The sequence below is a fragment of the Centroberyx gerrardi genome, chromosome 14, assembly GCF_048128805.1.
Source record: "Centroberyx gerrardi isolate f3 chromosome 14, fCenGer3.hap1.cur.20231027, whole genome shotgun sequence".
Taxonomy (NCBI): domain Eukaryota; kingdom Metazoa; phylum Chordata; class Actinopteri; order Beryciformes; family Berycidae; genus Centroberyx; species Centroberyx gerrardi.
The window spans coordinates 10,427,454-10,443,792 of record NC_136010.1 but is presented as its reverse complement, the minus strand read 5'-3'; the positions used below and the strand labels follow the sequence as shown (position 1 = coordinate 10,443,792).

General features: G+C 42.1%; 1 protein-coding gene across 2 annotated transcripts in view; it reads left to right on the top strand.

Annotated features, from left to right (window-relative positions):
* The window catches only part of cpne5a (copine Va), a 65,034-nt gene extending 60,129 nt beyond the window's left edge, over nt 1-4,905 (top strand). For both annotated transcript variants that reach the window (XM_071919855.1, XM_071919856.1), the window contains 4 exons: nt 13-115; nt 3,608-3,665; nt 4,479-4,552; nt 4,717-4,905. In XM_071919855.1, the coding sequence (XP_071775956.1) occupies nt 13-115; nt 3,608-3,665; nt 4,479-4,552; nt 4,717-4,905 (424 nt within the window). The remainder of the gene's footprint in view (nt 1-12; nt 116-3,607; nt 3,666-4,478; nt 4,553-4,716) is intronic.
* The last annotated feature ends 11,434 nt before the right edge of the window (nt 4,906-16,339 follow it).

Below are 16,339 nucleotides of genomic sequence, written 5' to 3'. Positions count from 1 at the left end.
GTTCCCTTTCAGGTACGCAGCGGCGGTGCAGGACGGTTCGCAGTACTTTGTCCTGCTCATCATCACTGATGGCGTCATATCAGACATGGCCCAGACCAAGGAGGCCATAGTGAATGTGAGTGCTGCTCTAATACGACCTGGAGGATCTCTACTCCCCCCCCCCTCCTCTCTCTCCTGTCTCTATCTCTCTCTCGCTCTCCCTTTTCTCTGCAGGGCATTGGCATTGCAGGTGCTTTTAGCTTACTATAGCACTGCTTGCAGGCTTTCTGTTACTTTGAGGGGGTTATAAGCCAGTAGCACTATAGATTTGAGGATTTATGGGATGTTTTCTGCTCCACTTGTCCCCCCCCCCCTGTACCTTGGATGCTCTGTTTGTCCAGTATTTTTTTTTCTTCTTTTTACTGAGGCACCAGGGAGGCTGAGAGGCTCTGCTGAGATTCACTCCCAGGTCACCAGGTTTACTTTACTGTCAGAGGCAAGGGTTTTATCCAGTGCACCATCTGAGGCAGCCGTTCAACTTTCAAACTATTTTTGTATTGTACTTGTGTCTGTGTTGCACAATCGCTGTTGTTGGGTGAAAACCTTGTATCTCCAAAATGTCAACTTTTCAGAAACTAAGAAAAACAGCCTTATTTTTACTGTGACCACCATGCATTTTTGAGTTTATCCAGTTGGTTTTGAAAAGGTTTCATAAGCCCTATGTTTGTAGAATTTTTCCAAGCCCCTAGAGGAGCATGTAATCCTTCAGTTGAGTTATAAGGTATTTCACCCGTCGGCGGCAGTATTCTTGCGTCTCATGAAAATATGGGAAGTCACGTAATGCTGGAATACGAACACGACTGTAGGACTCGTCAACAAGGCAGACCGTCAGACCAACGCGGTGCTCTGACCCCCAGCAGACTGGGTTTAAAGGGAATTTGCGACTGTTAGTCAAACCATTAGAACAGCCACACCTTCCTTTTAAGATCTTGTCTGCTGCTCTAAGCTGCTTGGGCCAAACCTGCTGTGTCCTGCTGCCACCTCTCACCTCTCGCTTGGACCTGGCAGCCCTCTCCTCCTCCGCACCGCAGAGCAAAGGACCGAATGACCTGGCTCACCTGGCATTTAGCCCGTTTCCTCTACAGATAAATCATAGACAAAGAGTTATGTACAATTCTGATCTCTGCGCTTTTGCTGTCTTATTTATGCCCTCCGGTGCTGTGGTCTTTGAGCTGTATTTTTTAAATGTGTCTTTAGTTTACACATAGCATCAGAGCAGATATCTGTTGGGAATGTTGTAAGAACTGCTGTTGGCCAAATTGTAATCTTTCTTGTGGTTGCCTTGTTCCCCAACCCAGCACACCTTAGCCTTCAGTTCCTAGTATGTCTACATGTCTAACAAGACAGCCTTTGGGGTAAATAACAGCTCTAACTCTTCCCTTTGATGTTTTGCTTTTTTCTCCCAGTTTTCATACAGGACTTTATTAAAAAGGAGGGTCTCTCTCTCTCTGACTTGGTAAAATTACGGCCCATAATTCATTTTTTCCCAGCTATTAGATAATCTCTAGGGTTGTCAGTTTGTTGCCTAGATGGGAGGCTGCCTCTGTCAGTGGCTTATTAAAAGCCATGAATACTTTAAAGTTTAGGGAAGCTAAAAGGACCAAACCAACGTTTTGGGAGTTTGAGGATTGACACCAAAATCATCTCTGTGTGTCTCTGGTAGTTAGCTCTGTCCGATGCGCATGCTAATGCTTTAGCATACAGTATGTTAAGTAACCGTAGGCAATTAGCATCCAAAGTATGAAGATAAACCTTTTAGTAATCCAGAGTTAGTTTTTACTCTGTGATTTGTAGATTCATAATGTCTGAAAACAAAATCTCATTGTTAATAAAGTCCATTAGTGAACAGCACAAAAAACATTGGCTGTCTGGCTAATTTCACTCAGTTCCTGCATAAACAAAACAAGTTAAACTCGAAGTCTCACGGGAAGAGTAATCTTCTGCCAGTGAAAGTTCATTCTTTTTGTCAAAATTTGTGTCTATTTTACCGAGACCCTAAACAAGCCTGGCAGCTTTAGCTGCGTCATTAAAATTAACTAACCACCCAGCCTTAGAGCTGGTACAAGTTCTCATTTTCTCACTTTCAGGATAATGACAGTCGCCTACGATCACTGTACTGTACTGTATGCCACACCATCAGCATGCACACCAGACAGAGCTTTATTATACCAGACTCACAGAGATGATTTTGGTGCCATTGCTGTCCTCATTTATTGGGTGCGGTGACTGACCAATGGGCCACACTCCCATAGAGTCAGTGCGGTCCTTTAAGGTTCACTGATGAACTGAATGCGATTGTGAGAACAGGTATCTATTAAAGGTTTCTGCATGATGACTGCGGTGCTGTGGAATGAGAGGAATGTATTCAGACAGCGTGGTGTGTGTAGTGAGAGATCCCCAGGGTGACTTTAGAGTACAGGCAAAGTAACAAACCGTGTAGACTGAATAATGCAGGTCTGCATACTTTTTGAGGACCTGATGTGGCGTTTATGGGTGTATGTTTGTGGGGGCTGGCATGCGGGAAAGAGACACAGAGAATGTATGGGTACATGGTATTTTCTGTGAGAGCAAGAGGGCAGAAGGGATGAGCTTACAGGAGGACAGAGAAAATGGGGAGAGAGAAGTAGAGAGAGAGAGGGAGAGAGAGAGAGAATAATGATAGAGAATATGGAGAGGGTGGTCCTCCTAAGTCTGTTTACTCCTATCCGTGACAGGCCTCCCCCCTCGGGAGGTTTTCCAGGAAAGCTGACCTACTTTTACCCTTCCAAATGTATTTCCACCACAAGCGTAGATCATTCATTCATGCCAGAGCTTTCACATCCTCCACATCGGAACAGCAATCTAAATTCATGTAGTGGAGACGTAAACGGTACACCAGTAAGCCATATTAAACCTTTATTGCATAGAGAAAGGGTTAATTTCTAATTATGAATGGACATTGCTTTACTTAAAGCACTGGGCATTAGAAGGTAATGGTATTTTTTCCTAAAGCAAACATCATGAATAAGTAATAAGAGACTGTGTGATGGAAATGTGTAGGAAGAGGCAATCATGTGTTATGAATACAGTATTTGACTTCGCTCATGTTGTCTTTACTTGCATTTGCCTTGTTCTGTGAAGACAGTAACCTTGTGTCTTCCCTACTCTGGTATTCTACATTGTAAAAGATATCTATGTAATGTGGTCGTTAAAAATGTTCCATGATTTACTGGCAAAATGTTGTAACAACCCTGGGTCCTCTGAGTGGAATAATGTATTTCTCCCAGGGCCAAGACAACCCAATCTATGTAACATACTGCAGTGTGACACACAAAGAGGAAAAATCATGCTGTATATCATTTGTGTTTATCTTATCTCGTCTGTTGTCGTTCTTGTATGTGGCTTCTCTCGGGAACCGTATTTGCAGATTAATACTGAATTTGCAGAACGATGAATAAATGCATTGGGGAAAACACAAGTAATTGGAAATCTGTATAACCCGCTTTATATTTTGATTGGGACTCTTTCAGAATACAGTATGTGCCAATCTGACTGACAACTGACTGTTTGTTCCTCTTGTTCATGACAGGCAGCTAAACTCCCCATGTCTATCATCATTGTTGGAGTTGGACAAGCTGAGTTTGACGGTGAGAGAAGTAAATAAAGTTCATCGAGGCACCAATGTGTAAAAAAGCACTGGAAAACCTGTTTTTGTGGTCTGTGTTTACACGGTGGATCATTTGTTTTATCTAAACCAACACAGAATTTCAACTAGGGATTTCCTTGTCAACGAGCTTATGTTGGACTCAACCAGCGGGATTTTCACCCAGCTATAACAGTTGTTGCACATATTTGAATATTTTCAACATATGATAACAAATGGTCACACTTTATTTGGATAGTCCAGTGCTGATACTCAACTTACTATGAAGTGACCATGATTTATCACTAAAAAGGCTTCTGAGTCTCAGGTGATACTCAAAATAGTGTGTAAAGTCTCTAAAGATATTCAATATCTGGATTAAGTTTGAGCCATTTATTCTCTTTTTGACCATCGGCCCTGAGTTGCAAGGGCACAACAGTTCCATATATTTAAAATCTGTTTAAATTTTTTTTTGAAATGTGTACCAGACCACAAAGCAGTGCTAAATGAAGGTTAGGGTTAATCTTAAGGTTAGGGTATTGTTACATAGTGTGTAGAGATGCGGCAAATAGGCATCTACTTTTTGTCACCTGATACATAGTTGAGTATCTTCATTGGACTGTCCAATTAAAGTGACACAAATTTGAAACTGGCCTATCTGGTGTGCTTTTCCTGTCTAGCTAAGAAGACTGACTTAAGGCCTTTGATCCACTCGAAATTCACTGATTAACACGTGGCATGTTTGGATACTAGGACTCACTAGCGTTAGTTAGGACTTGTGAAATGGTTGTCTAATGAAAACCGCTCTTCTCTGCAGCCATGGTGGAGCTGGATGGTGATGACATCAGGATCTCCTCACGGGGGAAGCTGGCAGAGAGAGACATTGTACAGGTGAGATGTTGCCGCTGTTTTTCTCTCACTCTCAGCTCATGGTAGGAGGGATATTTTCTAATCTTAGACGGGCTTCTTTTGGCCTTGACACAGTGGTTGAAAAGCGTCGCTCTTTGCATGATAAATGACGTTACTTCCATGAATTTCTTCCCCCGTCACCCCAGTTTGTCCCGTTCAGAGACTACATGGACCGCACGGGCAACCATGTGCTGAGCATGGCGCGGCTGGCCAAGGACGTGCTGGCTGAGATCCCCGACCAGCTGATCTCCTACATGAAGAGCCGAGGCATCAAACCCTGCCCCATCCCACCGGCCTATTCACCCGACGACCACCCCCAGCCCAACCCCATCTGAGCCCACACACACAGCTGAGGGTTGGGTGGGAGGGGGCAGAGGGAAGGAAGGAAGGAAGGAAGGAAGGAAGGAAGGATGGGAGCCCTGGTGTGACTCCCGCCTCCACCGACCGATCCTTTGAGGGGGAAAATGGAAACGCTTCAAGGCCCTTTCGTAAATATTAATCCGGCTGTCACGCTAAACAAAATGATGAGACTCCATTTTGGTTTGGAGCGAGACTGCTTTGGGGGAAAAGCGCCGATGATCAGGGAAGTTTTTCCTCTTTGAGTGTTTTCGCTTGCGGATGAGAGCGCTGGGAGGTGGAGAGAGGAGCCGGGTGTAGAAGGAGGTCTTAGTTGTTCGCTGTCAAACCTGTCAAAGTGGTGATTTAATGGATAGCAAGTAAACCCTTAGAGAGGGCCTGTTTGAAGGCATAAATATATTAGAATGTGCCATGTGTGTATCATGTTTGTGATACCTTTTGGAGTCGGTGTGTGTTGAACTAGGAAACCATGTGCATACCAATTTATTTATTTATTTATTGCAGAAATTATTTATTCATTTGAGGGGGTTAAAAGGGCGGGGATGAAAGTCATACTTTCCCTGTAGTTTTCCGTCCTATATTTTGTGACCAGTGAAATACAAAAGTCCCCATTTCTACTTTGGTAAGTACTGTAATATAGAAGCATGTGATAAAATCCTATCCAGCAGTTTATTAATCATTGTCACGGATCAACAATTTTTGACTGCAGCTGTTATGTAGAGGACCTGCTGTGAGCTATTGCCATATTAATTTTCCAGCACCATGTCTTATACGTATTTCTAATATTTATATTAACAGAATGCACTAATTACTGTCCAAATGAAAAGCACAAAGGTCATAATGTTGATAAGCTGAAAATCATTCATTGAAAGAACCAATAACTACCACAATGAACATAATGGAAAGGATCATATAATTATGTTTTTAATTTAAGGAACATGAAGCGTCTTCCACCACCATTTTAAACAGGATGTAAAAAGGAACCGAATGTTTATTAGAAAATTATTTTGAACCCACATTATATTGATATATTAAACTTGTAACATATATTTATCATACAAAACATTATATTTACTCAAATAGAGAAGAAAGGTACAAAGCACATTATGGCTTTCCATTCTAGTATGCAGAGAGGTAAATCATACTGCTTATGTCACGCTGCTGTCTCACATCCATCGTCTTAGTGATTCTTTCCATTATATTTGTTGTGGTTAAGGTTTATTTTCTGGGATTTTCCTCAGTACTTTCAAAGGACCCTACAAATACCTTTCGCAAAGATTGATGTCAACTAATATCCATTTTTTTGCTCAAACTGATTTGTTTTCCCAGAATGAAAACTGAACAATCAAAAACCTTGCAGCACAGTATTAGATATCTGAAGATTGGGTTAATAATGTATGCCTTCTTACATATTTGCTTTTCGATGTATGTGTTTTTAAAGTGATCTAAGGGAAACAACAACTAATTGCACAAAAAACAGTCAAGAGTTCATCCTTCCCATTCAAACTGTGTATTTTGTTGCCATTCGATGTCTTATGGATGCTTTATGTTTTACTGTGACACTTTTCTTTTGCTTTTACATTAAGTGTCCCCTGATCGATTCCTTAACCTTGCTATATACCAATGGACAACAGCCCATTTTTTTTTTATAATCAGCCAAACCATTTGGATGCATAATATACAATTTCAGATTGTTTTAGGATTGAATTCTGCAGGCCAGCTGTTTTTTCTAGTGTTAGACACAATATGGACAACATTTGTTTATGGCTACTACCAAGTTTTCTTTTAATTGTTATTGTGTATGAGTTTTATTGACAATTACAGACATTGTGGCCCAGTTGTGTACATCCTAAGTGATCCGTTTATAATGGCCATTATATTCAGTAGTATCTCTCAGTCACTCAATATCCTAATCCAAATGTGCCTATTATATGGAAACATATCTAAATTCAATTACCCAGGTTGTATTCTGCTAGCAGCAGATGTCACTTTTAAGATCAACACGCAGAAAATGACGGTGACAGTAAAAAGTGTTGCAAGATTAGGATTATTACAGCCACAGTGGCTATTATATACTCCCATAACCAGTATTCTATACTTTTTATACTTATAACTCTTCACAAAAGATCTTTGAAGTAATGAAAGTAAACAGTGTAGCCGAGCCTTGTTGTACAATTTTCAAAGTCAAGACTTGTTTACAATTTAACTGCGTCTATTTACATTGCCTCAAGGAATTAGTAAAAATGTCATGGGTTTCATTACGAAATGAGCTTATTTTGGATCTGTTTTGTTTGTTTGTGCATAATTTTATTTTGTTTTTTCATGACTTTGTGGTATTGTCTCACTGAATGACACTAAAGAACCAGCGTTTAAGAGGAGATGTTATTGTAGTCGGATAATGTGAAGCTCTCCCATTTTCCTGTTGGTCCTCTCGCTGTTATTATATTTTGTGTAGAGTTTTGAACATGTTGTTGTGAAACATTATGCAGTTTAAAGCCGTCTGATCACTTTTGTTGCTGTGGAAATCATGAATCATGAACTTTTTGTTCTTTTGTTCTCTGACTCCCATCGCTTTAACGCTGTCAGAGAGCAGACAGAGCCTGACTGTACTGCAGGCACAGAGTCCAGAAGCAGAGAACTCCCTATGTTGCAAGACCAGATCCAGAGTTTGCTTTTTCTTTCATTAGTGACGATTTCTTTTTTCCCACAAAAGACAAATTAGTATTTGATCTACAGTCAAATTCTTCATCAGAACTGAAATGAGGCTATGAGTTAAGTTTACTTCCCTAATAGACACACAAATACCTCTATGGAAAGCCATTCAAGCCAAAAGGAAATAAATAAATATATTTATTAAATTTGCTAATAAATTTATGAAGAAGTTATAATGAAGTATATTATGAATCATTAACTTATGTCATTAAATACCAGTCAGTTAGAATAATAAATAGTTAATGATTGAATATCAATCTAAATGTATATTATTTAAATGTCTATTATAAATGTCTGTGTATTTATTTTGTAAGTAAGCTCGATGAAAAGTTTGTCTTGCTTTAGTGCTACTTTAAGAAAAATAATTTGTCATTTATTTCACATTGTTCATTTTGTTATTCTTTACAAAACAATTAGTTTAGCGTTAGCCTCTCAGTGCCACACCGCGGCCCAGACGCTGTGAGTGTGACTGACATGAATCCTGTAATTGTTTGTGAGAAGAGATGAAATGAGAAAAGACGTCCAGTGCAGTCAGTTACAGTCCTGAACTTTTCCCCTCAGGGCCTCCAAAGCTCACGTCGTGTGCATCTTTCAAACACACATCTCATGCAATTAAGACCATTCAAAATCAGTTATATGGCATTTTCTTTGGTTATTTTACGATTGTTACGATTGCTAGTCATTTTGTCCTGAGGCCTGGTACCCCTGAGAGTCTTTAGGATCCCCCCGCAGGGACGTCCCAGACCAAACTAATCTATTACTATGAAATGAGCATAGAAATTAAACATATGCAACTGTAAAAAGTTCAATTATGAAATGTATTTTCATGGAATTGGCCTTTCCAACAATATAATTATTTATTTTCTCTTGGTGGAAATGGCTTTAATTTTCCCACCATTTTGAATTTTCTTTTTGAGGCTGAACCCCAATTGTGTACATAAGCCCCATATAAAGAATATTCAGTGCCAAAATGTGTTTAGTTGACCTTGGCCTCCTTAGACAATGTGCATGTTTGTGCCAAAATGGCAGGACGTTTGGTGGTCTACCTTCATCTCACCTGATTAGTGCATCTGCCATGTGCTTCATTTGTTGCTTGGGATGTTATTTAGAGATAGCAGCCACCTAGCATGTTGCATCTCTGTTTTCCATTCTGTTCCCACTAGGCATATACAGTATGGGTTCTTCTTGCCACTATTCCTGTTTTATCCCAGGTTGTTTACATACCTCTCTTGGTCTCTGACTTGCATGCTGAATAATTTCCAAACCAGGTGTTGGACATGATATTGTCGTCATACTGTGGTTTGTGAAATGCTTTGTAATGGATTGCCTTAATTGAAGATTAATAAAACACTGACAACTTTTGCAGAATGTAAGATGGTTTTTGTGTCCAGTCATTGTGAGACGAGGCGAGGAAGACGGAATAGTTAACTTTCAACATTTTACTCTTCATTTTTGAGAAAATCTTATTTCATTCACTTATTTTTTAATAAAACCTTTTATCAGTGTAGGATCTTGCATTAGAAAACCCATTGTCATTGCAGAGTTTTATTACAGGCTGGTTGATTTGTAGTCTCTACACATGTATCCCCCTGAGAGGCTGTTGTCCAATTGGCAAGCAGCACTTTCCCTTAGAAATGTGTTTTTCTGCCCCTAATGAGATGCACTGCTGACGAATCAAGCTGTCCACCTGGGGAGAGGGAGACAGCAGCTGGAGCCATAAATTACCAGCCTAAGATAGAGGCAACACCTCCCTTGCCCACCCACTTACTGCCTGAACAATAACCACGGACAGGCAGCTAGGAAGAAAATCAACAGCTAATGACATAGAATTATACTCTACTTATATACAACATTTCACATTTAATATGCATAAATCATTCACGAGAGAGTTTTGCTGGAAGGAATTGCACCAATTTCCTCAAAGCGCTAGCAGGCATTATTTTATGACCCAAAATAGATATTGGCAAATCAATCTCAGGATAGTCCACACACTTCAAAGACAGTGAATATTGAATATTCAAATGGGTAAAAATCTATTTGACCATTGATTAATGCACTTGTCGATACTGCAGAATCAATCACGCTGGGTACACTCGCATCAGAAATACCTCAAATACCCCGTAATAGAAATATGACTCAACGCCAACCGCTTCATGAATTGATTTCTTTGGGGACCCTCGGCAATGAATGCAAATGATCTGATGTTAATCTATTTTATGCTTATCTCAACACTTTGACTGCACCAATGATAGAACATAGATTCAATATATGGATAACTACAGAGGCGAAATGAATCCAAATTGCTGCAGCTTACAACACCTAACGCGGCACAGCGATGACAGCAGTGTATTTCCGAGGTAGAAGCATCAAGTCTGCATTTGTGAATTAATAAGGTCAGCAGCGAGTGTGGTCTACAGCTAATGAATGCCCCTCTGGACTCAGCGCCTGTTTTTAATCTGTCAACAGGACGGGGGGGGGGGGGGGGGGGGGGAGGTGAGGAGCTCTTCTCACTCTAATCAATGAGATTCTTGTACTCCCAGCCCTGGACTGCAGTTTCAGTATTGACCCGGTAACCAACCAGAACCAGATCTCTTCATGGTATGTCATGCCAGCACTGTAGTCTGGCCAATTAAAATAGCCCCACTTAGGTTCTCCAGCAACAAGGTGGGCAGCTCCTTGTCGGATGGGAGGTGGAACACCATCCTCCAATTTATGAAGCTCAAGTCAATCGAAAATACAGGGCTATTTTTAATGGAATTGGAGAGGGATGCAGTGGGGAAAAGCCATTACAGTCCCTACCTAGTCTTCCCAGTAGTTGCTGTATAACACAACTCTAAGATATGCCTTTCGTAACCTCTATGCTCTGCTGTCGAAAATGCACACACCTCGGGCTACAACCCAGGTCTCGCTCAAGAGCACAAATGCACTCACTATCACGACTCAATACTCAGCTTTGTATTGGCTATAAATCATCATTAGGCTACCAATAAAGAATGATATAAGAAGAATGAGAGAATTTCCAGCGCGCTAAAACCCCCATAATGGTGCCAGAGTGCAGTGGGCGGTTTCCCATTACCACCCACTGCTATGAGATGATGTGTTGGACAATAGCTATCCACATAGTAAACAGTAATTGTGATGAATCATCTAAATATACGTCAAATTCATTGAAACAAACCAGACACATCCCGTATCTTTGTCCACCTGTTCGTCTGTATTTAAACTAAAAGACACAATGAAGAGGTTTTATTATTGATTTGCTACAACCTCACTAAAAAAATAAATGCAATTTTCTGCCTTGAAGGGATGGAAATTAACATTAAATTGCTGCTTAATGCATTGACTACACACATCAATAACATCAACAAACACAAAATGGAGAGCAGCGGAGGACCTGCAGCATGTGAGTGTTAGCTCCACAGGGGGAGTCCAATGTGCTGAATATCATTACAGCCTGGCAGAATTAATCTTATCTACTATTTTCTGCGTGCTGGAACAGCCTGTTCCCCGTAAAAATGCATTCCCATTACAGACAAAACAACACTGGAATTGAAAGTGTCAGGGATATTTTAGTGGTTTTATTGAATGAATGTTGATTCTGCGTGGCACAACGAAACAGGAGGACACTGAGCAGACAAATAACCTAGACTGAAGCACTGAATACCAATAAGAATGTTTTTTTAATTGCCTGTTTTCTTGTTATAGTACTGCCTAAGATTTTTTTGAACACAATAGGATACAGTGCATGCATGAACATGTGTGGAAACAGAATTCATGCACATGACAGACAGAGAGGAAGAGGGAGAAAGAGAGGGAGGAAGGGAAGAGGGAGGAGAGGGAAAGTCAGTGTCGGGGAGGGAGGGAGGGAGGGAGGGAGGGAGTGCTCTTGGTTGCTTTGGGATCATGTGAAGTCCTTTAATTACCGCGAGATAGCCACACTGGCCACATCTCACGCAAATCAAATGGCTATCACATCTCAGGCTGCTGAAGCTGCCGGCAGCCATACACCATTTCACTGGGGAAAATCATTCCCTGGTTGATGTTTTGACATTTAGCAGCACACTGAAAAGTGCACACAACGACCGGCTTGACCACACCTGTCATGCGGCGATAGCCTTGGAGGTTTCAAAGAAGTGAAAGTGGGTGGTGGATGCATAGCGAGCAGGTAATACCTCCTCTACAGTGACAGCTGCTCTACCTGCGGTGGCCTCTGCCTGTATTTACCGTACACCTTAGATTACCTCTTCAGCGACTAAGAGCCAGGACTCTGATCTCTGTCGCAAAAAAAAAAAAAAACACACAAAAAAAAGCCAGGCAAACATTGGCTGGGAGGGAGAAGGAGAGATGGGTTGTAAAAAAAAAAAAAAAGGGAAATAGAGATGGGGAGGGGGGGGGGGGGGGGATGGAGAGAGAGCGAGGCAAAAGGAGCGAGGGGTGAGTTTCGAGATTAGAGAGAGGAGCGAGTGTGCATTGAAAGGGAAGAAAAGTTGGCAGGTGGAGAAGAGGTGAGAGAGGGGGGGGGGGAGGGAGGGGGGACGGGATGGCAGACTGGAGCGAGTAGCAAAAGGAGATTAGAGAGAGCGCAGAGGAGGACAGAGAGTGGAGGGAGTGTAGAGAGGAGGAGAGGCAGCGGGAGAGAGAGCAGAGAGAGAGAGAGAGCAGAGAGGTACAGTAGGGGAGAGGAGGGACGGCGGAGCTCCCATAGGGAAGCACTGAGCTGTGAGTCACCAACAGGCAGCTGGATTAGAGCCTGTGGAAGTCGAGACTCCCTCCCCTCGGTCTTGTGGGATACTAGCAGAGAGAGAGAGAGAGAGAGAGAAAGAGAGTGATGAATGGCTGCTGAGAGAAAAGAGAAAAGAGAAAATAGAAGAAAAAAAAAGCCTGTTGTTGAATTCAAGGCTGCTCGATTGAAGCTCCTCTGATGTGAAAGAATGAGTCGGCCCATACACTACAGCGCTGTCTTTTTTTGTGAAATTCAAAAGCACAATACATACTTGAATCCTAAGCACATTTAATGATACCCACTATCACAAGCGATGCATCTTCTCGGCTAATGTGTTTCCACAATGAGACTAAACAATGCGCAGAACTCTAAATGTTTAATGATGGGATAAAAAAAAAAAAAACCCAGAATCGCTCAGCGTTATCTGAGTTCTTTCAAAGCCGCAAACCCACAGCTGCATTTCTGAAAATAATTGCAATTTCTCTGCTTGAATTTGGCAGCCTTTACCTCTGCTCCCCAAATCCTTCTTTTCTGCTCCCTCCCCTTTCAACTGAGATGTTTTGTGACTGCTGTGCTCAGTCTCATCCCTCTGACTCCTGCTCATCCTTGTGTATTTAACCCCTCAGAGGACACACAAACACGTCAACTGTACAGACACATACACTGTCACACATGCACGCGCAAACACACACACACACACACACAGATACACAAAAGCACCGACAGAGGCAGCAGAAATAGCAGTAGACTGTGGGCAAAAAGATAACAGCCTTTGCCGCTGTGTGGGTGTGACACGGCTCAGCTTCATCCCTCCAACTCTCTGCAACAGTCTGAGAAAAGGACCGAGAGAAATCACAACAAAGTGCAGAAACCAGAGGCTGTCTTATTGTCTATCCCAGCCCGCTCAATGACTTGCAGCGCTCTTCTGATATCACCTATGCTGAGCTCTGAGCTGGTGCTTGTCACCCACATGGCTCCGTCAGAGCCGCGTCGTCTTTGAAGCACCGCCGAGAACAGACACACTCAGCATTTTGAGACATTAAAGCGGAAATCAGGAGAAATGAGGAATAAGGGTTCCCTCTGAGGTCTGACATAGAAGGCTTCGCTGTTTCTCGTCGGTTTTGCCTCCAGGAAAGTCCTCATTTCAACTGTGCCGAGTCAAGTGGGCTGTCAAGCTGATACAATTGCTTTAACTCCAGAGATTGACTTTGCTATCCTCTGCTTAGAAGCGATGCAGAGAAGATGTGACGCTCCGTTGGTGCGAAGGCTTCTTCTCCTGTAACAAAACAAAACCCAGCCGTGTGGAAAATGCATTCATCTGCACATTAGTGATATTTTCTAACTCACTAAATGATGGAAAAAAAAATGCCTCAAGTTGATTTGGGGTTGATTTTGATCTCTCCGTGAAAGTGGATTTTCCTGGGTGCTGTCCATGGTGCTGAAATACCACACACACACACACACACACACACACACACATAGAGGGAGATCCACAAGTTCTTGGACAACAACGCATTATTTGATGTTTTGGTTCTGTACTCTTAGTTCATTGAATGTGACATGACGCAATGACGGTGTATGAGGTTAAAGCGCAGATCGTCAGCTTGAATTTGAAGGTATTTTCATATACAATATCAGATTGAGAGTTGAAGACCTGCAGCTCTTTTTATTCATGACTCGCTTTGTTACACAAGTGCAGTCACAGCTGAATCTTTATTGGGATGCACTGAAATTCAAAAAGGACAGAAAGTGAACTTGACAATAAGATATATGAAAAGGCTTGTGATGTTTATGTGTTGCTATGAAAGGATTAATATTCTTAATTCGTAATGTAAATCTGTCCAAATACATTTGGGCGTGACATAATGGAGGGACTGTAGTTCTTCAACTGTTCATCCTTTATGGCTGAAAAGACAAATTAAGGCTGACAGACAACACTTTATAGTCTTTGTAACACCCAGAGTAAGACCAGAGAGTAAATATGAATACATATCAACGCTGTCCTGTTCAAAGACTTATGGAGATTATACTAGCAGTGAATTTGCAGGGTAATAACAATCCGGGACTCCCTATGAATCAGGGCCGTAACACTCAGCACTTTAACAGAGGTTTGGCCTGCCAGCCTGTCATGTGTGCCTACTTGTTTTATTTGTGGGTCTTGAGGGAAAGGGAATTTTAGTTCCTAGCAACAGTTGAAGAATGTATTGAGAGCCCTTGCTTGAAAATAGCTATAAATTACCCAGCTGGGTCCTTTCCTTCTTTATAACACAACACAACATTGTCGTGAAACAAGCGCGCCCGATGTCACACTGTGATTCTGGGTGAATTTTGTTTGCAGCATTGTGATAATAGGAAATGCAACAGTGCATCTTCATTATAATCTTGGGTAGAAAGATTAATGGCACACACCTGCCTGCCCAGCAATAATTTGTCAGATCTCTGTCCTTAATGTAAATATTAGCTATAGTGCTGAAGGGAAGGTCGAGCAAATTGAAATAGCCACCTTATTATATATGTAGCTTTACCCCTGGTGTAAGTGCTTGGCCTTGCAGGTAGCTTCCATATGATTTCCACTGTGAAGTAATGGTGTGTGTGAGGAATCCATTACTTTAGCCCTAATACCCCGCTGTGATGTTCATGGGGGGATGTGACACTCCATTTCCTTTCATTTCCTGGCCTCACTGCCAGTGCTTCAGATTCTCTCTTACTGTAAAAAGAAAATGCATTTTCCCTCGAACAATTTTTTCACGAACAAAGTTGCTGTCTTTTGAAATACAAGTACACCGTCTTCAAAATAGCAGTTGGGACAACAGTAAAATGTGGGCCTGTGTAAAATATGCAGGAATCTTAATGTGAATTCAACCTCAGATGTTGTCTCTCCCTGATTAGAATTCAACCAATCTCAAGAGTACAAGAGTCCGTCCCCCATTCTGTCAAGAAAGATTACAACTCACTGTAATCTAAGCAGCCATTTCAGCGCACTCACCCCATAACAATCAGTTCTAGTGCTCCTCTTGTCTTGGAAACTGATTGCCCGTAGTCCTTATACCGCAGGTTGTACCCTGGTCATGTATAGGAAGCTAAGTCGGAGCCCTGTGGCACTTCACAGTCGGTGTTTAGAGGTCTGTGGAGCCATCATCAGCATTCAGCAGCAAAGAGTCGACTCTGAGCCCCTGGCTGATTGTTAATCCCGGCTCTGCCTCCTCCCACATGCAGAGAATCCCCATGCAGGAGCCGGTCATTCATCCTTTATGAGCACAAGAGGAGACTCCTGTTGGCAGTGCATGTCAATCTGGCAACCCACTGATGATGATTTTATGATGTCTCAGCAGGATGCCTCCAAGGTTTGTGAAGTTAGCAGGGGAGCGGGGGAACAGTACACAACTTTTTATTAGGCCCCTTTTACAAAGCACAGGCAAATGGGATGCGCTAGGACCAGGGCCAATTCAAAATGTTTATACCGCTGGATCGATAGCTCTGTTTATTTAAAGCTATTAGCCTGCTGACAATACAAAGCTGCTGTGGGGAGGAAGGGAGGGATCTGTAACATACATAATGAGTAAGCCCTAGTTACCCTGTAGTGTAAACAGGCTACTGAGGCTTTGAGCACAACTTTCCAGTCTACAGAATGAGTGAATCACATCAAAAAATATCCCATTCAAATATTTTGGTGACTTTTGTTGTGCAAAATATTTTCATCCTGTGATGAATGGACTTTCTTCCATCAATAGAGACATTAGTGTTGTGTCTCGGTGTGTGCTAGTCTGCAAGTTTGCAGCCCGGCCCCTCCTGCTGCGGAGTGTGGATCTCTTCCTCAAAGAGGAAAAGGTCATGTTTCATTAGTGGATGGTGGATGAGATTCTCTGTGGTTGTTACCCAGGGGCACCGGAAAGCATGCGGGCCTGCGAACTTCCATTCTGTGGCGGCTGCAGCGGCAGAGAGCCGGCGCTGCTCTGTAGTCAGGTGGTGCAGCATGG